This window comes from Melopsittacus undulatus, chromosome 8 (genome assembly GCF_012275295.1).
Source record: "Melopsittacus undulatus isolate bMelUnd1 chromosome 8, bMelUnd1.mat.Z, whole genome shotgun sequence".
NCBI classification, from domain to species: domain Eukaryota; kingdom Metazoa; phylum Chordata; class Aves; order Psittaciformes; family Psittaculidae; genus Melopsittacus; species Melopsittacus undulatus.
The window spans coordinates 3,713,070-3,737,427 of record NC_047534.1 but is presented as its reverse complement, the minus strand read 5'-3'; the positions used below and the strand labels follow the sequence as shown (position 1 = coordinate 3,737,427).

Genomic DNA, 24,358 nt, shown 5'->3' with positions numbered 1-24,358 from the left:
AGACAAGGACCAGTCACACCACGAACAAGGCTTGCATTTGCAGTCAGCAGCCTCCATCCCTGCACTCTCCTTAAGCAGCACTGCTTGCCCCTTCCATGCTGCAGGCACAGCTTTCCACTTTGGCCCCCTTCACCACACCACAAAGGTTTTGCTGCCCTTCAGCTACTTGGCCAAGTGGAGAGGAGACAAGTCCATGCATCCATCACACCCGGCACCAAGGGAGCTGGACACAAGCCTTGTGCCTCCTCACTGTCACAGCAAAAGCCTGTAGGCAACAGCACTTTAAAGCCAGACAGGTTCCCAGGGTGATGCCTTACACTCCTTTCTGGAGCAGGTTTTGGGTGATGCTTGGTACAGCACAGAATGCATGGAGGAGCCTGCACACAGCCAGGCTGTGGGGAGAATCCAGTGCAGGTGCAGACTTGTCAGGAGCTGGGATCTTTGCTTTCCCATTGCCCTCAGCTTTATACCAAAGCACAGGTACAGACCAACTTACCTCCATTTTTCTTCCTCTGCTCCTCTTCTGCTTCTTTCTGAATCTCCTGGATTATCTTCTCATCGTCTTCCTAGAAATCACAGGAACACAAGAGTCCGTGGGTTAATTCCTGCTGCATCAACCTTGTATCCTCTCAACACTGCCTTTCTTTCCAGCACGTTTGCATGGGGAAATAAAAGGTGAATTCAGCTGAATTGTCCTTATTTGGGGTTGACTTAGATTTAGTCCAAAGCAAGGCTGTGAAGGGGGACTGCAGCACAGAGCTAAGCCTACTCCACAGAGCAGCACCAAGAGGTTTAAGAGTGGTTTTCCTGGGAGATCAGTGCTAAAATCCATTGCCTGGATGGAGACCAGAGAAGGGCAGCCCAGCTCCTCCCATGTGAAGCATTGCTGAAGAGCTGTTAATCTTTTAAATGGCAATAGTCTATTAAATATTTACATTACCCTGGCACTTCCAGAGCTTTTGGCCCAACAGCTGGAATTAACACAACTTAAATCCTGGCTCTAGTAGCTAAACTACCCTGACGAGGCCATTTAGATCTTATCTGTAACTCAGAGGAGGGCATAAATCCCAATATGTTTCTTTAATGTCTATCTAGAGGTTATAAGAAGTATATTCAGACCCACTGCTCACCAAGGACACAAGGACAAGGCAGAAGTGGAAAGCATCATTCTGCTTCTTGTCACCTTTGGTTTTCCCAACCCAAAGGAGCAGCACAGAGACCAAACAATGCAGAGAAGCTTCAGGTAGCTTAAGGATGGCTTTTATGCCACCAGTTACCAGATCAAGGGATGCACAAAGTCCTGTGCAACTCCTGAGCTATTGACTATCTGCTCCCAAGCAGAGGTGTGAAAAATGAGTTTCTTCACTGCACCACAGCATGCAACAGCTATCGGGGTAACAAACATCACACCCACCAACTCAAGAGACAGCTCCCTTTCAGTGCCAGGCAGCAGATGCTGCTGCTGGCCATATGTGTAGCGATGGCAACAGAGGTCCCCCTGGTCTCTGCAGGGTTGCATCTGCTGCTGCTCCGTGTCCATTGGGATGAAACATTACCTGGCACTTTCAGAAAACAAATGGGAATAGCTAAGCTGCCTGGACAGTGTTTGTGCTCTTAATGTTAGTTATTAGGGAAGAAGGCCAAGAACAGGAGCTGCTGGTGACACACAACACCTGCATCAGGCACTGGGATGCTCTGGTGCTAAGGAGCACTTAGTGCTTGCAAACCACCAGTGGGGCAGGAGGGAAACCCCAAGCCCCCCTCAACACACAAGACTCTGCCTCAGTTTATCCATCCTCATTTCAGCTCTGCCCATCCCGATACATTTCTTCCTGAACACTCTTAATGTGGAAAATAGCCTTGATTTTAATGAGTGCTGGAACTCAACTGGAAATACACTTCATGTGTGCAGCTACACTGAAGTTATTTTAAGTCAAGCCAGCTTCCCAGTTCCAATCTCAAGGTCCTGCACGTGTCCAGCATGGGAAGCTTGTGAAGATGTGCCCTTCTCCAGCCTCCAGATAAGGTTTCCCTGGGAGACTGAAGTTATCTTAATCTGCAGAAAACCATCCAGCTCCATACTTGCCTCCCTCTTATTCTTCTGTGAGTCAACAGTTAAAATGAAGACATTCCAGGACATGCTTTTTTCTTTCCCAAGCAGGCTGCTTCCATGGACTGTTAATTACAGCCTATCTATCTCCATAAAAACTGCTGAAGAATGGCTCTTCTGAGCCTATACAGAACTTCTAATTACACCCCAAGCTTCAGACTGTGATGTTCCCTGGCTGGAAAACAACGTGGGCATGCTCTGCAACAAGCACCAAACATCCTCTGCTGCCTGAGCAGACTCACAAAGGGTGGCCCAAAACTTCCAAGACTTCATTTTCTGTTGTTCTCAGACTGTATTTTGCAATGCTGTTGACAACGGAGAGAGCCACGTCTCCCATTTTATTGCCACTTACTGGAAAAGACTTACCTGAAAGGTTTTCTTTAGTTATAGGACAAGAAATGTATCTGAAGCTCAACTGAACAAGATCATCCAATCTCCATCCCTCACACAAAGGCATAAACCTCACCTTAAAGCCTAGAAACATGCAGAAGTCCCTTCTAGCTTCAACAGAAAAGCTTTTACTTTAAGTCTGTGATGAACCCTCTGAAATGGTGCTTTCCAGGGACACCCCATCCTGACACCACCCTCTGTGATGCTGCAGCTCCTGCAAATGCTGCTGTTGATACTGGTCAGTCCTGGTTGACATCAGGGGAATAGGACACATCAAACAGAACAAGATCCTCCTGCAGTGAGGGCTACTCAACCCTCCCAGTTTAAACTGCAGCTGACCTCTACACTAATGAGGATCCACAAAGCCATGTGCCCCCAGGGCCGGAGAGCCAGCTGCATGCACACCAAGGTGATGCTGGCTTCAATTACTGCAGCTCCCAAGGCAACAGGGAACTGCAGAACAGCAAAGCCCATCTGCCAGAGCTCTGAAGTGATGTCTGTCTTGTAAGGACAATATAAACCACATCACTTCAAATACAGCATCCAGAGATCCCTACTGAACTCCATATCCCTTCTTGGTCTTCAAGAGGGGCTACACCTTACAGCACACCCCCTAGATGCAAAAAACATGCCAAGAACAGACCCAAATCAGGATGACAAGTTGCTGACCACTTCTATGACTGTAAATCCCAGCAGAGATATAACAAACTACATAGAATCATGGAATGGTTTGGGTTGGAAAAGACTTTAAAGCTCATCCAGCTCCAACCCCTGCCACTGGCAGGGACCCCTTCCACTGGAGCAGCTGCTCCAAGCCCCTGTGTCCAGCCTGGCCTTGAGCACTGCCAGGGATGGGGCAGCCACAGCTTCTCTGGGCACCCTGTGCCAGTGCCTCAGCACCCTCACAGGGAAGAACTTCCTTATATCCAACCTATTTCTCCCCTGTTTTGATTGAGCCCATTACCCCTTGTTTTATCACCACAGCCCTTGATGAAGAGTTCCTCTCCAAGGACAGCTTCATTACTTCTCTGCTGATAAAAGTGCATTCTCACACTGGAAGGTTAAGGTATTTACATTCAATCCCACATGCTGAACCTTGGCTTTGATTTTTTCTTTGCATCAGGATTCCTGAAGCACTGGTATCCATTAATACAGAAAGAATACCCTGCACAACGTGCACCTTCCTACCCAGGAAGCTGACATTACACTTGGCAAGTGCTGGATACCGAGCTCAGCTCAATACCTGCAGTGTTTATGAAAGACCCACATCCCAAACGGAACAACATAAAAAGCAATGTGCACAGCGAGACAGTTTTAGGGTATTTGTGAAGGGAAACCGGTGCCACAAGTTCTGCTTATTCCAGTTTACATCAATGAGAAGCTATGAGAAGCCAAGGCAGGGTTTTGATTCCGCAGTAACCGGAGGGAGGTGACAGATTCATCTAGGGGTAAAGCATCCACACCGAAGATTAAGCTTTCATTAGCACACTTAGGGATAGCTTTTATGGTGAAAACCCCATTTAATGTCACATGGGGTGGAGGCTGCAGCACGAGCTCAAAAAGCCTCTTGTGTCCATTTGCCTGAGTGGGTTCAAGCCCCTTAATAAAGGATTAGATTATGATTCTAATAGCCCATTCAGTGGCTGCATGGATTGAAGGGACTGATCTTGTCATGTTAACAGTCATCTTCCTGTCAGCTGCCTTGCCTACAGCAACAAAGAAAGATAAAAGGCTAAAAGCAACCCCAAGCCCTGGTGGGTCTCAGCACTGCCCAGCCTGCATGGGTTTGGAGGAAGGATGCTGCTTGCCTCTCCTGAGAGGAAACACACAGGGCAATGCTATAGCGTGGCCCTTCCCCATCCTCTGTTGCATCACGGGAGAAGGGAGGTGGCCAAGAAGAAAATGTAAAGGATCTGAGATGTATTCACCCTTCTCATCTGCAAACACCACAGAAAGCAAACGTGGTTATGAAGAGCAGCTGCATTTTAAAGTGGCAGAACAGGACCCTGCTTTGCTCCACAGCTGATGGTGGAATGCTCTTTGCTGGAACCATCCCCAGTTCTGCAGCCAAAACCACCGATGTTCATCCCTGAGAGCCTGCCCTTATGATCCCACACCCACAAAAGGGTCTCGGCATGGAGAAGGCTTTTCCTTTCATCCCTCTCCCATTGAATCCAGGGAATGCAGTGAGCACGGAGCCAATCACAGCAGAAAGGGTGGCTCGGGTCTGTGGCTGGATTAACTAAAGCGCTGGGCTGGGTTGCTAAGCAAGGCACCTTTTCATGGCCTGTTTCAACAATGCTGCATCCAGCATCCACACAGGGCCCTGCACACAGAGAGAAAGAGCTGCTGGAGAAACAAACAGCCCATCAGAACAGGGAAACACAGCAGCAAAGGAGATAAAAGCTCTGCAAATCACACAGACACAACCTCCCCAAATAACCCCTTCCTCTGCCCTGAACAAAAGTGCCATCCAGGGAGCTTCTGAGAGCTCTCCTTATCTGTAATGATGAAGTGTCACAGGAAAGCTGCTGCCTGCCTCCTGAACCAGGGAAAACAAGAGACCTGGGAACCATTCCTGGGCTGCACAACCCCTCCCCTGCCTTCAGGCTTCACTGTCTCCCCCTCTGTGGCTCTTTTCAGCTCTCTTTTTCCACGTGTGTGTGGCTGCAGCCGTTCCTAATAAACTTGAGCTGCTTTTTTTCACGACGGAGGCTTCCAAAGGACTAAAGGGGTTTTATTGCAAATCATTCCCAGATCAGCTGCGGAGATCCTGAGCAAGAACAGGCATCGGCTGTCTCCGGCATGTTCCTCCATGCAGCAGGAAGCAGGGGATAAAAGCAGGCTGTGTTGTAACTGGAACAGAGCATCCGCAGTGCTGCAGGAAAAGGGGGGCCAGGACGGGGATGAAGCACACGCTGGCGTTTAAGACATGCAGAGCTATTTTAGCAACAGGCATTCCCTGTGAACAGCCTGAATTAACTGTATGCTTATGATTAAGGCATTTTATAGGATGTTAAAAAAGAAGGGTTTAGGGGTGTTTTCCCCCCTCCAAATCCTAAAGGCAGTGCTGTGTCCTTCCTGCATTACCTTAATGCATTTGAAGTTTTACACAGTCTTTGCTCACCATCTTCTTTTTATAATGCTAGGAGGAGGAGTCATTGCAAACACCTTATAATGATTAGTCTTCTGCTTTGAACTTTAATGATGGGCCTTTGGGAGTGTTTTAAGAGTTTACTGAAAACATCTTAAAGTTTAAAGCCAAAAAAAGCTGCTATGTAATATGCTGATAGTCCAAAGAGGAGTATGAAATGAATACATATGAGAGCAGCACCTGGTTTACCAAACCAGGCAGAATGCATTAGCCAAACTGCACCACAGGATTTGTATGTACCAGTTAAAACACACAGAGCTTTGCTATGGATATTTGAGAGGAGGGAAATCACAGCCCTGAGTCCCAGAGCCAATTCTCACTGCTCCATCCTGAGCTTTGTCTCCGGCATTATTGCATCAGCCCCTGCAGCAGCCAGCACCGTCTCAGTGAGCTGAGCCAAGGCGAGCACGGGCTTTGCAGGAGAGGAACATGAGGAGCTCTGGCCAAGTGAGAATCGCTCTTGGCCCGTGTTCATACCCTACAGGGGTGCAGGGCACGGATGAGCTCCAGAAGAAATGCAGTGATTAAGTGATGACTGCCTGCAACCCTGGAAGCTGCTGACCACAGCCCGACTGCAGCTTGTTTCTGAGCCAGCAAATATTGCACCACTGCTTTTAAATCAGACTCGAGCCTCATGACAACACAGGCACAAGATTCTAACTAACCTTTTATGATGGGAAATTGTGCCTGCTTTATTCTCTCAAGATCATTGGAGACAAAGACTTACAGATGCTGCAGTTCCTAGAGGGCTGCCCTTAATCTGGTTTTAACCCAAGTTAATGAATAGGTTCACTTCTGCTTTCGCAAGAATCATTTCAGCCTCAGAAAACGTTAAACACTTGGAAAAGAACAAAGGCTCCCTACTTAAAAATGAATTTTGCTTTAAGTAATGGGGAGTGAGACCCAAACCAGATCCTTCACAAAGGCAGGAAATCATCCAGGTCTGACAGAAAGCTCTAACAGCAATGAAACATGAACAGACAAGACCGTGTTACCGTGACCATGGCACCAGCCTGCTGTGAAGATGGTTCTAAGTTAAGGCTGTACATAAATCTATCAGAAATCACAACAAAAACATCCTGCCACCCTCTGGAAGCCAGGCTGTGGTGTCATACGTGTGGTGTCACACAGAACCTAGTCCAGGGAGAGGAGTGTCTGCTCCTTAGTGATGGGCTGCAGTTTCACAGGCGATGAGACAACCCATCTTCTCTGTACTCACACGTGTGGCTGCAAACGTGTGTAAGCTCCCGGCAGATACTCTCTTCCTATATATACAGCATCAGCTGTCTACTGATTTCAACAGAATAGAAGAAATTGAGCCAAAAGAGGAAACAGAGGAGTTGAGAAAAGTACAAGAACATGCCAATGCAGCAGCCAGCAAAACTGGGATGGGGCAATCCTTTGGATGTGCATCATCCCTGACAAAGGACAAGCCATTCTCTCTATGGCCTCTTGCTCTTCCATATCCCCATGCCAAGATTCAAATTCATTCCCCCTCTTCACACCTACCACGTTAATCCCAGTTTCCACGTCCCATTTGAGCGTGCAGATCACCCAGGTGGGATTGGGTTAGTGTCACTAAGCCCCTCACAGAGTGGGATAACGCACACAGATCTCCATCACTTGAACCTCAGAAGCCCACACCTGAGTTTCACATCACTCCTTGCAGCGAGGAGACTCACCCAACTTCACCTCCCCGGCCTCCAGCACTCAATCAGCCCAAAAGACAAGAAATAACAATAGTAACTGATGAAGAGCAGTGCCAGCTCTTTGCTGACAGTGGGAAGGTTTCTTTGCCACAACATTGGTTCATTAGAGAGCTGGCAAGGGCCTGGTGACAGCGTCCTCTTTGTGCTGCCTATTTATTTCTTTATTTCTAAGTACAGTCCGGGTCTTTTGAGAGGCCTCATGTTTTCTCTGGCTCTGAACAAATGCCAGCACCCAGCACAATCAGCAGCCTGATGGGAACAAAGGATGCCAGCACTGCCGAGCCCTGAATCACATCCTGGTGGAAAGAGAGGAGGAGTGGGACAGGAATCTGAGGAGTGCATATCCAGGTGCCAGAAACACTACAGGGGTGTCTAGAAAGAGAAGTCTGTGTTTAGTTTAACACCTTGCATTGATAGGATAATGCAGGGAATAAAAGCAGGCAAGCAGAGGACTGGGAAATCGGTTGCAACACAGCTGGGAAATCCCCAGGAGCCTGCAGATAGAAGGGAGAGATTTAGAGTGGCTTTTCCTTGCCTTTGTGCAAGCCTGGATTGTGCACATTCCCTGCAGAAAGAGGGGCTGGGAGCAGTCTGGCAACTGGAGCAGCCCGAGACAAAGACGTGTTGGGAACAACAAAGCTCAGACAAGCCCTGGGAAGGCAGATCCACAATTCACTGCCGCTTTGCTGACACAAGGAAATGCAACTCCTGCTCCTACCTACACTCCTGGATCTCTGGTATTGAAGACCTCTATTTACAGAGACACTGCACTAAGTTTTCCCATGCTCATCACAGCTACAAGCTGTATTAAGTTACTACAGCTTCCCTTAGAGCTCAGTCTCTGCTTCAGTTCCCTCTCTGCAGCTGTTGACAACAGCCATGAGAACAGACCCAGCTCTAACTCCTCATTGTTGGCTTCCAGGCAGTTTTCTCCATGGGTCCATCTCTGCACAGGGATTTGCAGAGCCAGCAGCTGGATTTTGGGCAGCAAAAAGACACAACCCCCTCCTTGCCTCCAGATGCAAAGCTGAACCAAACAGCATCTCCGCTGCAAAATGAGTCCAAATAATCCCAATGCTGGCTACTGTGCCTGGTGCCAGCACACGCTCTCCACCAGCATTTTCCACAAGCCCCTGAACAACGCTCAAAGCACTTCCAGCCAAACCCCTTGCCTAACAGGAGCTGTTTTTCCATAAAGCAGCAATGCTCCCTTCCAAGTTGTGGTCAGAAGTGCCTCTGTGCTGATGTAGGCTTCTCCAGTGTGTTTTTTAGCTGCCTTGGGAGAGGAAAAAAGCTGGGCTGCCTAAAGCCAACCCTCTTCCTCTGGTGGAAAGCACGGACTTCAACACGCTGGCATGGAACAGTAGCTGGAATCAGGGTGAAAAAGCATTCACAAAAGTCCTCTGTTACTTACTGTGGGATCTGTCCAGAGAGAGCACTTGTCACAGTCATGGCAGGGAACACCTGGAGACCGCAGGTGTTGGCAGAAGTGGTCGTACCCGTTAATGGCAACCCGGCAGAGGTAGCACATCTGAGCGCCGCAGCGGCAGGACATGCGGTTGCAACCCTCCGACTTAATGAGGCTGGTGCTACACTTGTGGCACTTCCGAATCCGGGCTGCTGTCATTTTCTCTTCTCTGCAATGCAAGAGAGAGGGAAGGGGCGTTTGAAGCCATCAGCCTGTGTTAAAGCTGCTGTTCTGCCATCCCAGCCATGCTTTAACCCCCATCTCCAACCCTCTCCTCTTGCCTCCTACGCCATCCCCATGGCCCACCCGCTGTTCCAAGGAGGTCTGGGCTCAGCTCCACTTGGAGCTGACCCATGACAACTCAAGAACAAATGAAGTGAAAGAACGTCCATCACTGGCTGCATGCTGCAGACCTGATCCTGGTTTCCATGTGAGCCAAAACACCACAGCGCCGGGCTTTGGCTTGGGAGGAATTTAAGCTGCAAGTCAAAGGGCACATGGATGCTTGACTTGGCTGTGGAGAAACAGAGCCTGGGAGATAAAGCTCAGGAAAAGCAAACCCTTGGCTGTCATCTACGAGCTAGTTTTATGTTTGCCTGTTGCTCTGGCTACAAAGCTGCCACGACCATGGATTTTCTTCCCCAAGCCTGGCTGCTACGCTCCAGATTTATTTGGTTTTTGTTAGATTTCAATCAGTAACTGGAAAATAATCCCATCTGTCCCCACAGAGACTGGGCTTTCCCCCTTTCTCTTACAATTCCCTGCATGCATTTTCCAGAGGTTATTGCTTTAGGTTCAAGAGATGGGTTTTAACAGAGCACAAACAGGAATCCAGGACAAAGCACAGCCTTTGTCCCCAGGAGACATCCTGGCAGCAGCCCACGCTCCAGTGCAAGGGCTCAGCTTGTGGCAGTGCTATTTTGGCACAGAACTGGAGGAAAGCCTCAGTCCTTTAATTAAAAGACTTAAGAATATAAGCTGACATCCTAAGGGCCAATTTTCTGACCGCTGGAGATCACGTTACAGTTTAATTCACAACCTACAAGTGAAATCTGATGACAGAAGAGTAAAAGGGCTGTGTTTTCATTGAGGGAAGCACAGCTCTCTGGCTGTGCTGCTCTGGCAGTGGGGAATGATCTTCCTTAGCCAGGCATCTCCACCCAACTCCTTTAGAGGACCTGCAAACTCCACATGTGTCTGGGGGATGACAGGGAGGTATTTTAGAGGAGGATCATAGCAGCAAAGCAGGCACAGCCCCACAACCAGCTCCATCAGCACAGCCGGAGGAGGAGGGAATGGTGAAGTGGGAACATCAGCCTTGCAGCTACCCAAAGCTCCCATGCACTTATACCTGCTATGATCTGCACCCAGGCATTTGGAGATGTGCTAAGAATAGAGATGGAGGGGGGGAAACCCCCACTTGAGATGACTTTCTGAGCTGCAGCTGCTCTTCCCTCCGCTCCTCAACAGGATGCTGCTGCTGCAGATATTTTTTGGGAAGCTTTGAGCAAGGCAGGAAGTTTGGCCTGAGCTCCAGCTGCGCTTCCCTTTCCTTACACAGCGCTTCAAAAGGAAGCTTTTACTGTAGCAGGCAGTGAGACACATCTCTCCCCAGCAATGCTCTGCTAAAGGTTTTCCAACTGGTATTTTTCCTTATTAGGGACATGACAACTCGCTCCTCCTCAGTCCTCTTTCCTATGGGGAAAGGAGTGGCAGGGAAAAGAAGTCACAGCAAACGTGTAAAGGTTTTGTTCTCAATTGGGGATTGCAGGATGAGCAAGCAACAGTCATTCAGCCTCCCAGTGGTGAGGCTTTCCAACCCCTACTCATGCCAGACAGACTCTAAATCAGAAAGGAAAGGATTAGGCAACGTGGGCAAGTCCCATTTGACTGCTCCATCCCTTATTCCCTAAAGGCAGAGGATTTTGTCGTTTCCTGTAGCAATGAGGGTGATCAATAGATTCTAGGGAAGCACTGGGGATTTACACCTGAAAACATGGCTCCATTCTGGAACAATTCCTACCAACCAGCCAGAAACAGAGACAAGCTTCTGTAAGAAAACACATCTCCTCCCACAAAGCCAGCAAGCAGGAGCTGAGCAATCCACACATCATCTCCTCTCAGGAATCTCAAAGGGCAATCACAACTTACTGTGACTCTATACACTTCTTTGCCTCGGTGCAACATCTCCCTTCTCCCCCTGGAAGCAACACTAATGGGGTTTTCTCACCTCTGAGGACTAAGAGACACTGGGCTAAGGCAGAGGAGCAGGCTGGTCTGGTGACAGCTCTCCCACGTTCTCCTATTACCTGCTGGATCCATTGCCAAGTATATTCCACAGAAAGAAATCCTATCCTGAGAGCCTTCTGACTCCTTGGCTTTGACATCCCTAGGACCTCCCTGATGGAAGGACACCCAGCAGAACTTGAGGGCCTTTGCCAGCTACAAGAACAGAGGGGTTTCTCACCCCCTCCACACCAGAGTGTATTGGGGGTTCATCCACCCCCTGCTGTTGGTTGGTTGTGGAGTTTACTTACACAGATGTCCTGTATTTGATTTCATCCTTCTCAGCCAGCTGCTCGCAGGTGAGGTTTATGTGCTCCTTCCACAGCACTTGGCAATTCCGACATGTTTCCTGATGAGGATAACAAGCATTAAAGGAAGAGAAGACCCAGCACACCATTATCTGCATTAGGAATTGGGAAAATTCCACTCTTCCCACACCAAGCTACAGGATATCAGTGGAGGATGGGGCTGACAGTTTGCTATGGAGGTCTGTTCTCCACCAGGGATCAGAATAAGTCCATCAAATAATGGCAGCTAAGGGTTTTTCCTAGGCACAAGAGCATAGGTACAAAATAAGTCTATAAGTTCCAGTTCACTTAAAACTCATGGAATTGCTACCAATTTCACCAGCTGCTTCCTAGAGGAGACTGCAAAGATGAAAACATGGTGCTACAGGACATCAGGTTCATTGTTTCCTGACCAAAATCCTTCACCTTCATTTAAAGAGCTTTAGCTGAGCAGGCGATGGAAACCTTGCAGCTGCATCAAAACCTCTGCTTCACCATGCACACAAGCAAAGTACCCACATTATGCTTTGTAAACCCCCCCCAAAACAAAGCTCTTTACAGAAGGAAACAGCTTTAGAAGGCAGGATGTGGATGAATGTCCATAAACAGAGGTGGAATATGAACAAATATTTACAAGTTTAACCAGAACTGCTGAACTAAGCTTACAGCAAGGGTCTGAATTCCCCTGTTCTTGTAAACTCTTTAGCAACAAGGCTCTAATCCAGGACTGGTAAAGCTGTGCGGAACAGGAGGGCTGTGGAGGCACTGCTGGCAAGGGAACTTGGCCTAACACTGGGGAGAAGTCGGTTCGTTCAGTTGGTTGGCCAAAGAAAACATCAGTTTGTTTTGGGTCAAACAAGAGATTTTGTTTTTTTTCCCTTTTAATTTGAGGAAGATTAAAAAACATCCAGATCAAACTTGGAAGAAAGTACACGTTTCACAGTCCAACTGTTTCATCTCCAGGATGGCTGGAGCTCAGGCTTTTCAATCCAACTTTCTCCCCCTTGGCAGGAAAACCCATCTGGTTATGGAGCATCCTCTTCCCTTCCACACCAAAGAAGGTCCCAAAAGAGCTCTGTTCACACTGTTACTGAAAGCTGATGTCTGCAGACACAGATCTTATTTGATTGCATGACCTTCATTTTATTTTAATGAAGAAATTGGGCACTTGTATGGAACAGAATTAACTGCTTAAAGCCACGCGTAGGCAGCAACACTCTTTTGATCACGCATTGGACAAACAGGATGAAGGCCAAAGCTTCCAAGGAAGCTACCCCTAGGAGATGGTGCACAATGCTGCCTTGTTTGTAGTTGTGCTCGCTGGGAGATGTGCAAGAGCTTGTGCTTTCATTGCAGAATTAAAGGCTCCTCATCCTGGCTGGTAAACCAGACACGTCTGCAGACTGCAGGGTAAAGGCTATAGTAAGATGAGAGCCAAGTGTGTGACTGTGTCCTGAAAGCTCAGCGGAGGATTTTGGGATCACTTACCTTGCAAACACACCCTTTGGCAGGCTGGTACTAGCTTTGAGGGGCAATAAACACCACGGTCCTATTGATCCTCATAAACCATACATCATACCCTGTGTTTTCCTGCTAAAGCTGTTAAAACAGGCACCATTTCGGGTGTGTTGTTGGCAGGTCACATCTGGCTGTTATCAGCGCAGGAGGATCAGACCTGGAGCTGCTCATGTACCTCAATGAGGACCCACCTTCCCCTTTCACTCTCAACACCTGGCCATATGCCATTCCAAGATCAAAAGTGCTGTAAGGCTTTGGGTAAGTTTTACATCCATCAAGGGTTAAACCCAGTCTTTGGAGCCTGGCTACACAGACCCACGTTCACATGCCAGCAACAAAGACTGAACAGCTTTTTGCCAGAAGGGTTGGCACACATTCCAGCCAGGAGCCTACTATTCCCAATTACTGAACTCCAGGAGCCTCCTTCGCTGCTGAACTAGAAACGATGTCCTTTGGAAGCAGATGGTGCCACTTAAGACTTTCTTACCAAGCCATTCCCTTTGCCTTTTGCCACTGCCACCACCCTTGCTTTGCACGCTGCAGCATTAAGCACAATGCTCTCCCTTGAGCTAAGGCTGCTGGCAGTTGCCAAACAGTTGTCTCCTGCACTCAGGAAAAGGGATTTCAGTGCAGGGAAGGAGAAAGGGAAGAGGCACAGCAATGCAGATTCCCAATGCAGATTCCCAGACACGATGGGATGGTGTGAGATAGCAGGTATCCGGTTCTCCTCCTTACTGCTACTGCTGCACAGCAAGTGCCACGGCAGCTGTGCACATTCCTGGGATCCTTTCCAAGATATGTTGGCCACGAGGAGCTGCAAAGCCCACAGGCAGCTCTGCCTGTTCCAATGCACCCCATGGAGACGTCCCCATGGCTTCCCAGCTCCGAGCATCACTTGGTGCTGCCTCTGACCCAGCCACATCCTCTCCAGAGCAGAGGAATGGACAATACATGTGCCATTAGCGGAGCAAAATGCCACTGCTCCTCTTGTTCTGCCCAAGACAACTGCACATTGTTGGCACTGACAGGAACCTGTGTTGGACCCCTTCACACAAAAGCAGGGAGGAAGCCCATGGATCAAAGGCTTCAGCCTATAACCAAGGTCACAGCTCTGCTCCATGAACAGGAAAGTGACTTGAATTTTCACTCCCAGTCAAGTCCATCCCACTTTGCCTGATGAGGGTTTTGCACATCTCACGTGTGACCACTGTGATCTCTCCAATTTCCAGAGGGCTTCTTTTGTTTCAGAAACAGCTTTTCATTTGAGAAAGAACCACACTCTGCCATTACCATATTCATTAACCTAAACACACAGCAGGACAGCTGACTGCTTGCAAGCAGCTTAGATTATTTGCATTGAAAGAGCAGCACATGGCATTAGGACTGGCTACTCCAATATAAGGCACTGCCTTAAACCAACACAAAGAGGGAATGAGCCCTGAAATCATCTACCCCAAGTGCAGCATCCACAAACCAAGTCAATACACCAAAACCAGCCCCCTGCCCAACTTCTTCAGCACCTTGTCCATTAGCAAACCCTGGCCTAATGACTGGGGAAAGCAAGGTTTAGTTTTAACAGCTTTCCGGCTACATTCACCATGTCTGGATGATGGGAATCCCGTGTTGCTCCTGCCTTTCCCCAGCCTCACAGGCAGGCACAGCTAACGCAGCTCATGCTTTTGGTGCAAGGGCTGCTGTGCTTGCACAAGAGCCTTAGCATCAGCAAAGGGCTCCAGAGCAGGCACGGATGCAGGAGATGAAGTATCTGCTGCCTGTTACATCTGCCCGAGCTTGGCAGGCAGCCTGGGACAGTCCATGAATGCGCCGTGCTGGGACAGCAGGGAGGAGGATGTGATGGAGAGGGTGTTTAATCGCACACTGTAATCTCCTCACTGTACATCTGTTAGAGGTAGTGGCTCCGTTTCCTCTCGCTGGCCGCCAGGAAGCAGCCGGGATTAACACAAACATGTTTGGGTTCAGGAGGATCCTTTGTTCCCAGGGTCAGCAGTGCGGATACGCAGCTTTCTGTGCTCAGGGCCAGCCTGGCTAAGGGTGGCCAGTTTGCTTTTAGCAAGGGCAGCACAATCCTTAAACATCCTTGTTCATTGTCCCAGCACCTCAGGAAGGTAGAAGGGAGTGTTTTATGTGAACCTACCACCTTCCTCAGCTGTATCTGCAATGGATGCTGCAGGTTTTAGAACACAGCTTAAGCATCTTTCACTCTGCTACCTGCTGAACAACTCTCCAAGGTCCAGCCCATATACCAAGGAGGGGAAACCAAACCAAACCCAAAACACAAGTTATTGACTGCTCCCTGCCTGTCTTCATGTCCTTTTGGCTGTTGTATGCACTGCCAGCAATGTACATCATAGAATCATGGACTGGTTTGGGTTGGAAGGGACCTTAAAGCTCATCCAGTTCCAATCCCCTGCCACTAGAGCAGGTTGCTCCAAGCCCCTGTGTCCAACCCAGCCTTGAACACTGCCAGGGATGGGGCAGCCACAGCTTCTCTGGGCAGTGCCTCAGCACCCTCATAGTGAAGAACTTCCTAATCCCTAACCTAAATCAACCCTCTGCCAGTTTAAAGCCATCACCCCTTGTCCTTTCACTATGTGCCATGTAAAAAGCTCCTCTTCCTGCTTCCTCGTAGGCCAGTTTTCCTGCTTTCAACCCATAGATGCCACATGGACAAACCCATCAGAGGATGCACACGGATCACAGCCTGCCTGCCCACAGCACTGCTGCAGGAACTCACACTCAGCCCTTTCCTGACTGAGCAAAAGGCAAAGGGAGGTGGTGGTGGTGATGGTGAAGCTCAACTCCAACAACAACAGGCAGTGGCTGAGGCTGTCGTCACCGCCCTCCAGCTCTCAGTGGTGGCTCTGAGCGCAGCCCAGCGCCTGCCTTAGCTCTCCATATGCTGGTTAATGAAATCCTTGTGCCTGTAACTCCCTGCATCCCCCAGGAAGGGGGATGCACACTCCAGCGGTCTCTGCTGATTGCACACCCGGGGTTTGCTGCTGTGCTCCCTGCTAGGAGTGAGGGGAAGGTAAAACACGCTGCATATCCCTCTGATGCTGGCTGGGGATGGAGCCCCAGGGATGGATTCTTTGCTTCTTCCCACTTTTAGGCACACAATAGCACAAGCTAACCTCAAACAGGCCAAGTTTTACCCAAAAGCAGATGTGAATGCAACGGTCTTAGAATAGCACCTTGGGGCCAGTCCATAATGCGCTGGTTTAATTAAAGGGCTGCAATGCCCAAGCAGACGAGTTAATGGGAAAACAAAGAACCACAGAGCCTTCCTCCCCACAGAGCCCCCCCTGTCCCTAAAGCTGCACTGACCTTCACTAAAAATGGATGCAGAAGTAGCTGAATGAATACAACATTTAAGCATGGATAAGCTCTCATGGGCAGACCTCTTCGAGGCTGCTCCAGGGATTTCCTATACATTATGCAGGGATAAAGTGGCTATAATCCAGCCCAAGACAATTCATTTTGATGAGAGACCCCTCTTTAGAGATGTACAAACATCCACGCAGGGAAAAGGGACCCCAGTACACCCAGTACAGATTGCTCCTTCCAGCAGGAACCGCTGCAGTTCTCTGCTCCCAGAGCCACCAGCATCACTGCACGCAACGGGTGAGATAGGCAGCAGATACCAACTCCAAGCACATGGAAACCAATACAGGATGGAAAAGCAAACACTGTGCCTTGGATGGGTGGTGGGAGGACATCCCTTGGAGCCATGGGGGTTTGGTGCTCCCCCCGGAGCTGTGCTGGGTCCCAGGATGGGATGCTCCTGGGCAGGGCTGCCGCTCAGCGGCTGTTGGCCACAGTGCAGCTCCTGGCAATGGGACAGAAAGGAGGAGACCAAGATTGATTCTGGGAGGGGAGAGGCTGCAGGAAGACATAAAGCAAAGGGAGAAGCCTTGGATGAGGCTGTAAGAACGTGCCAGGGCGTAAACGTAGAGAACTGTGAGTGATGGAGAGTGAAAAGCTGGATGAGAAAAACACACGTCTGTATCCAACAGCTGAGGGGTGGTTAAAGCTTTTATGGCCATATATTAAACCCCCAAAAACATGACTTCAATCAATGCTTCCTCTGTTTCACATGCCCTTATTAAATCAAGCACGTTGTACTCCCTTCCCCACCTTTAAGATGCTCTTTTGCTCCCAGGAACACGTTGGCAGGCCAGTTCCACAGAGATCTGGGTCATCTACATTAGCCTCTTAGAACCAGAAACACATGGTAACTCGCACCCCATGTTTGCCTAGGTCAGTAGCACTCTCTACAACCTGGCAGTTCCTGAAACACATACACCAAACCAGAGCTTGACTTTAAAAGGCCAGGTCAGCTTCTGGCTGGGTGGAGTGGTTAGAGACCCATAGAGCAGGAATACCTGAAGCTTCACACAAGTGCTGCTCAGCATCAGTATCATCAGCATCACTGAGCTCATGCTCGTGTACTGCAGGGTCATTGGGGTAAGAGAAACAGTGAGAAGCATGATTTTGTACAAAACTTTAAAGTTTGGGTTTTTCCCCCCCATTATCTGGGATGTTTTCAAAGTATTTTTGTTTCAAAGCTACTTCCTCTCAAGCTCCAGAGGGGTGAGGAACGTATCACAAGCTGCAGGTTGGCTGCATGAAGAAGCAACTGGAGTATTTGCATCACACATTCACCACACCAGGATCCCTTCTTTAAGCTGAGGAACAAGTGTTTCTCATAAGAATAAGCTTGTCCCCCTAAAATGGCATTTATCAGGAGCTAGTCTCCTGCCTCAAGGGGATTGATACCACACACAGCATCTCTCCAGCAGGTCTGGATACGGTCAGGGTGAATTGCCTTTGTACCCTACCCAGAAGTGGTCACCCCTCATCCTGCAGTGCAAGCAAAGGAAACCACCTCTTGGTCCCTTTATAAAGGCAGGTTACATCCAGACACACTGAAGATGCTTAAATCAATATCCCTGAGGTCATATTGCTCCTTTCCAGCACAGAAAGTTAAAAGGAGCTCAGTCCATGCTACTGAAAACCTGTCTAATTGTTAACCACAGTTTTCAGCTCTATTGGAAGGATTGCAGACAGCAGCTCCGTGCCTGCACAGCCAATGTAAATAATTGAATACTAGCAGATTAGCTCAAAGCACTCAGCAGCTGACCCTCCTGCCTCTCCTCCCAGTGCAGACTGCCTTACCCCATTCAGCAGAGGAGATCCAAGGTTATCCATTCAATCCTACAATCTCACACAAAAAGGGATGCTGGAACTCTAAGTGATGAAATCTAACAGGGCTAAATAACAGGAGTAGTAATTGTGGAACTGGGAGAAGCAAAAAAGACTTTAGGAGAGGATGAGATGTAGGTTTCAAGACAAGGAGCCTGATTCTTAAAGGATAACTCTGGAAGGTCAAAGGGTTGCACCCAATCACCTCAGTGTTAAGGCACTAACAAAAGCAAGGTATCTGCTTTGCAGAGGTACGTGCTAACAAGGCATTGTAAGCCTGAGAGGAGGAACAATCACTGAAGTTAACTGTGAAACTTCCCTCTTAGACCACCACATGACAAACAAATCACCCTCAACCCAGCCACAAACCCCAACCCAGGGTGGCAGGAACTGGAGGAAGCTCCTTCAGTGCCATCCATCCTATGTGGTTCTCTCTCCCCCTGCTGTCTCCCAGATCTTACTGTATTACAAAAGGATGGCATGAGGAACTCTTACAGATATCCTCTCCTCTGCCAAGAGCTGCGTGGAGACCCACATTTATATAACATACCTACAACCGCTTGCAATGAGCCTCTGCAATATGGCAATTTGGACGGTAATTTAGCAGCATTAACACACTTCATTTCCAATTTTAGAGCCTTTGAAACCGTACTCGCTACCTACAGCAGAAATTAGCACTGCAGGTCATTATAACACCAGCAAGGGATGAGAAATGTGATCTGAGCAGAGCTATGCTGGTGAATAGCTTTGTTCTAGATACAGATACACCCTCAGAAACTGGGAGAGTACAGCTTGCTTTGGCAGGGAAATTAAACCCAAAGGAGGAGAACTGCCCAAAGTAGGGTGCTCCTAGCTTTAAACTGGCCATAGGGAGAGAAAAGATGTTGGATAAAGAAAGGATAAAGACATGACCAAGACAAATGAAAGCAAAGTAATATGTGGCCTTCCTGAAATCTCAGCAGTGCATCTGATTTAATAGTTTAATGCCTACGTGGTACAGTGACCTCTTACCTGCTGCTCCCCATGAGATCTTTGTGCAGCCCCTGAACTGAACTGCATGGTTTAAGGGCCAGAGTCCAGCCCTGTAACAAGAGTATTTATAGCTATAGCATTTCCTGCAGCTAAACTGAGAGCAGTGCAGCCCTCTGCACTGGTAACCTCCATCTCCCAAACTCACCAATGTGACAGTCAGCTGCAGCTCAGTTGCTGCACTAAAATAAGCCAGTGGTAAAAGCAAGGCTATCCTTGAGGCTTTGCAACAACAGAGGAATACCCAGCACAAACCTTCCAGCCCGGACAAGAAGCATGGCTGAGGGAATACAGTGATCCAAAGCCATGGTACAAAGTGCTTCCTTACCCCCAGAGCAGCCTAATCTTGACCTTAACTCCTGAGGGATGCTGGGCAGGTTAGTAACAGTGCAATATCCTGCCAAACAAGGGTAACTCAGGACATGTTGGTCTTTTAATTAGAAGAGTTGTTTAATCTGTAATTTGATTTTCCTCTAAGTCATATAATCCCTTTCAATTCACCTTTCCTTTAGTTACAGAAAAATGTGGAGCTTGGAAACAATTTGGAATAAGAGGAAAACCGTCTCAGACCTGCAGACACTGAAGCTAAACTGAGTTAGCACATCCATGGGGGGCCTCTCTACCTGCACCAGCTCTGAAACAAAAGCTGATAATCCAGCAACAGGCTCACTTCTGCACAATCACATGGGACTGGGCAAGAGGCAGGGAAAATGAGACTGAAAACTCCTTGGATCCTGAAACTTTGGTGAGGTCCCAGTGTGACACAACAGAAGAGAGATGGGAAGAGCGCGCTGCAACCCTTGCTGTTGTGAAATGCCAAGGCAAGTAGTTCCCTTTCTGGCACACTTACAAACTCTGATCAGAAAGACCGGGTTCCCCTCTTCTGCCCTTGCTTCAGTAGAGCCACCTCATCCCCAGGGATCCATTTGAAACCCAGCAAGTCATTCCCAAGTAGCTCCAATCCATTTCTGCCATGACCCAACCACAACAGCAAACCAAACTGGGATATCTCACACTATATCACTGATGTTAGTTCAGTTTTATCTTCTGGCTGGTCCAGAGGAAGGAAAGCCATCATACCAACCCAGGCCACCAAGGAACACTGCTTCTGGTGCAAGATAAGGGTCCACTGGTCACCTTTACTGCACGCAGACCATCTCCATCCTTCTACATCCATACAGGAAGAAAAGAGTTAAGACAACTGCAAGCATGGAGTGCTTTGGTGTGGTCAAACTTAGGTAAGGATCAAGAGTGGTGCTTTGGGGGTTACCTTATTAAAAGGGTGGATTAAGTTACCCTGTCCATGCAATTCCTCTGACAGGATTAAGTACAATACCCTCAGAACCACAGACATGCAGAATATGGGATACTCAAAGATTAAATCAACAGTTTTGGCAGCACATGGTAAGGATTTTAGGAACAGGCCTGGCTTTGGCCATTTCCCCAGGGCAGCTTACAGGTCCTGTGCTCATTTTCATAGGATCTCTATTGGAAAGACAAGGAAAAGAAGGAGAAAACACCAAAGTGTGCTCCAAACACACTGTAATCATTAAAACAGAGCTGAGGAACATGTGGATGCCACTGAAAACCACTTCCAAAGTGCTTCCCCAACACATGAGGAAATGGTTAGCTGCTACTGTCCAGCTGGTAACCCTGGGGAAGAGGCCTTCTGTGTCAGCAAACACCACAGCAGCCAACCACCAAAGGATGGAGTCTTCAGAACACCTTTCCCTAGAAGAGAAGCCTCAACCATACACCCACAACTGGAAATGGTGACTTAGTGAGAGGTGGCTGGAATGAAACACAAGATAGATAACATTGACATGGTTTCAGTGAGCCCACATCCACTCTTGCTTCAAATGCCAGATTCAGCTGTTCGAAAGTGCAAGTAGGGTAATTACAACCAGTTGGACGAGGGTAGGAATAGTGTTTCAGCTTATGACCTTTTCCAGCCCATAAGGGAACCATTTTGTTTCAGTCAGCAGCTCTGGAAGAGAAGGATGCTCATGGACAGTCCCGAGGACATCATGACAGACTCTCCTAACCAGTTACTCTCTTTTTCCTCCTCATTTCAGAGCTCAAGTGCTGAATAAGAACTAAAGTGTCAGCCAACAGGTTCTGCAGGGGAAGAAACATGAGCTCTACCACTTAAAAAAGAGCAGTTTAACCGATTGCCAAGTAAGCCATTTGCATTAATGTCGTGAAACAGGATATGAAGCACTTTGTAGCAAGAAACAGTAGATTCACTTTATTGGAAAAAGACTTTTAAGGTTCAAATCCATTGAACCATTTGCATCCACGGATGATTTGTAACAGACATTATTGGCTGACAAAACTGCTTTTGGCTTACCAACACCATCAGCAATTACCACCCAGAGGGACATTACCTGCTCTCAGCTAATGAGTGAGGCCAGTGCCAAGTGTTAGGCACCAAGGCTACATTAACTGCTGTAGGAAATGGCTTTTTAGGGTCCAGAAGAAAACCATTCTGAGACAACCATAGGAGGCCAAGGCATCTCACTTGGTTTAAAGGACTGAGGGTGATTGTCAAAAAGAAGTGGGTATTGTCCTATGCTCATGTAGATTCAATCAGAATTATCTAGACCCAATCAGACTACCTGAAAACCATCTCATGTTTGGACTAGATAACCTCCCCATGAAATGAAGGGAAGGCAGCAATCAGGGACTGTGACTCAAGCAACAAAGCTAAGGCACCCCTCGAGCAAACAAACCCAGCACCTCTGGGTGGATGTTGAAACTCGGCTGATGTTAGCCTAGAATTTCCTATGTCGCAAATCACATCCTCACCCAGCGGGAGCTGGTAAAACCAGCGCCTTCCCCCTGCCTGACTTCTCCCTTCCACTTCTGACCCAGGATTTGACTGCAAAGGGAAACCAGCACTATTGGCCATAAAAGGAAAAGAGCCATCTGTCACCTTTGTGCCGAGGGAGTCATCAAGGAGGAACTTCAGCAACTTCCTTAAAACTGCGGAAGCATCAGAGGCTGCCACCGTCCTGTCCCCCCCCTGCAAGGATTGAAGGTTTTTCTCCCTCTTCCATCAGGGATGCACATGGGATGTGACACCAAACAGTGGAAAGAGGCAGATGTGTCGTTTTTAAAGGAAGACAAAAGGGAAGGGAGCGAAAAGAGATGGGAGCAAACAGGCAGGGTTGGGAAGTGCTCATGGGCTCCTGTACATAGACCAGGAAGCCTCAGTGAAGGCTTTGCACAAGCACTGTTTTACCAGGTGACCCAAAATGCTTCTTTCCACACCACCTACTTATGCATCTGCTGAAAAAAAGACACTTAACAAGCCAGGAATTTCATTTAAATCAGGAATGCACTTGGCCTTTTAGTTATGGCATGCTTATGTTTGCTTACCAAACCCCTACGTTTCTTCCATCAGATATTATTCTGCATTCCTGAGCTTCAACACAGATATGCTCAATCCATAAATAAGAGCAGCGAGGAGTGATTTCATTCAGGAACAGTAACTTTGCTTCTATGTCCCTTCCCCTTTTTCTTAAATGAGAAAGTTTTCTGTTACCTTTACACCATTAAACACTTGATGTATTTAAACCCACTCACACCAAGATGAAGGCTAAATGACCCTGCGCTGATCCTGCACTGGCTGCCATCAGCACTTAACTCCTTGCCCTTCAGGATACCTCAACAACAACAGCTGAGAGGACAGTTTCAGTTTTGTTTCACTTTCAGAATCACATAGAACAATGCAGCAGCATCGGGTGGAACCCACAGGGCTGATTGTGCCTTCAGGAGTAAAAATGAACCCAGGCTTCAGTTTGTCTTAAGGGTGATGATGTCTGCACAATGGCACTGGGGGAGAAAAAGCATCATGCTTCTAGTGCATGTTAAGATACCAAGACATCATCCATTGCAGTTTTAGGGGGTAGGCTGTTATTACTGAGGGAACCACACAGTTGGAGCTTATGTTATAAAGGCATTTTAGAGAATGTCAAAGAATCACCTCTTTGTATTCACTGCATCTCTAAGCTTCTTCCTTGCTGTGGTTGCCACATGCATGATGGGTGCATGCCCCCCAGCACCAGCCTCTCGACTACAACAGTTCCAGACAACACTGAAGGATCTGTGTCCTTCCCCTTTATACCAAAGGGGATATTGCTCTGCCCCACACCAGACCTTAGGACAAGCTGCTTCACTTCAGGCATCTCCCAGATGGCTCCAATTGCTCTCCAGCAGAAAGTTCTACCAGTAGAGCTCCCAAGACCACTTCCAGGTTTTATCTTGAGTTTTGTTCAGCCTTTTCCAGGTGTATAAGCTTCACCTTTGGTAATATACACACTACAACTGAGTACCTTTGTGAAATGGGTTGGTGTGATAGGTTAGATGCTGCCCAGCAGCCAGAGTGAGCAGCTATTGAGATCTGTAACCCTCTCTCCCTTTAGTATATGAATACCCTTAACTGACTTCCCAGGAGTGCAGAGAGGATATACTACAACAGAAACCCCACAACACCAGCACCTTCTGGCTTTGGGCACCAATCTGGAACCTCTTCCTTGGAAGAGCAGCTTTCCAGACCAAGGCTGGAAAACACCCTGTCTTACAGGGAAGTCTCATTACAGAACAAGCAAAGTTACCCTCTCCAAGACACAATAAACCACCCAAATTAAACACAGAGCAGATAGACATCACACAGCTTCAGGCTGCAAGGTTTCCTTGGGTGCATTGTCTGAACCAGGCTCTTCTTAAATCAGATCTTCACTAACCACTAAGTGCATGGCTGGTTTTGGGTCCCATTGCTACACCTGATGCTGATGTCCCTCTGCAGGGAAACCAAAGGGCTGTGAGCTGCCCCAACAACTTCCAATGCCAATCTTTACATGAACCAAGACCCTCAGTACGTATCATACTCAGAGAAAAGCAGGTATAATACCTCAATTTTACTGTTTTCTGATGCAAAACCTCACGGTGCTGTTCGACAGGAGGCTGCTAAAAATAACTCATCCTTAAAAAGTCCTGTTATTTTTATACAGTCACAAGAATCACCGGATTGCATCTAATGATGCCATCCTTCCTTGGAATGTCTATTTGTGCTCAACAAGACACAACAGGCTGCGACACCAGTGCAATCATCACCCATCTTGAATGACAAGCAACTGGATAAGTTTAGTTTCTCCTTGGGAGAATGACAGTAAGAAAAGT

At 48.0% G+C, this 24,358-nt stretch overlaps 1 protein-coding gene across 3 annotated transcripts in view; it reads right to left on the bottom strand.

The window, feature by feature from the left end:
* The window catches only part of RNF216 (ring finger protein 216), a 78,128-nt gene that overhangs the window by 3,153 nt on the left and 50,617 nt on the right, over positions 1 to 24,358 (bottom strand). For all 3 annotated transcript variants that reach the window (XM_005141653.3, XM_031042425.2, XM_031042424.2), the window contains 3 exons: positions 11,369 to 11,466; positions 8,778 to 9,000; positions 497 to 566 (listed from right to left, as the gene is read on the bottom strand). In XM_005141653.3, the coding sequence (XP_005141710.2) occupies positions 497 to 566; positions 8,778 to 9,000; positions 11,369 to 11,466 (391 nt within the window). The remainder of the gene's footprint in view (positions 1 to 496; positions 567 to 8,777; positions 9,001 to 11,368; positions 11,467 to 24,358) is intronic.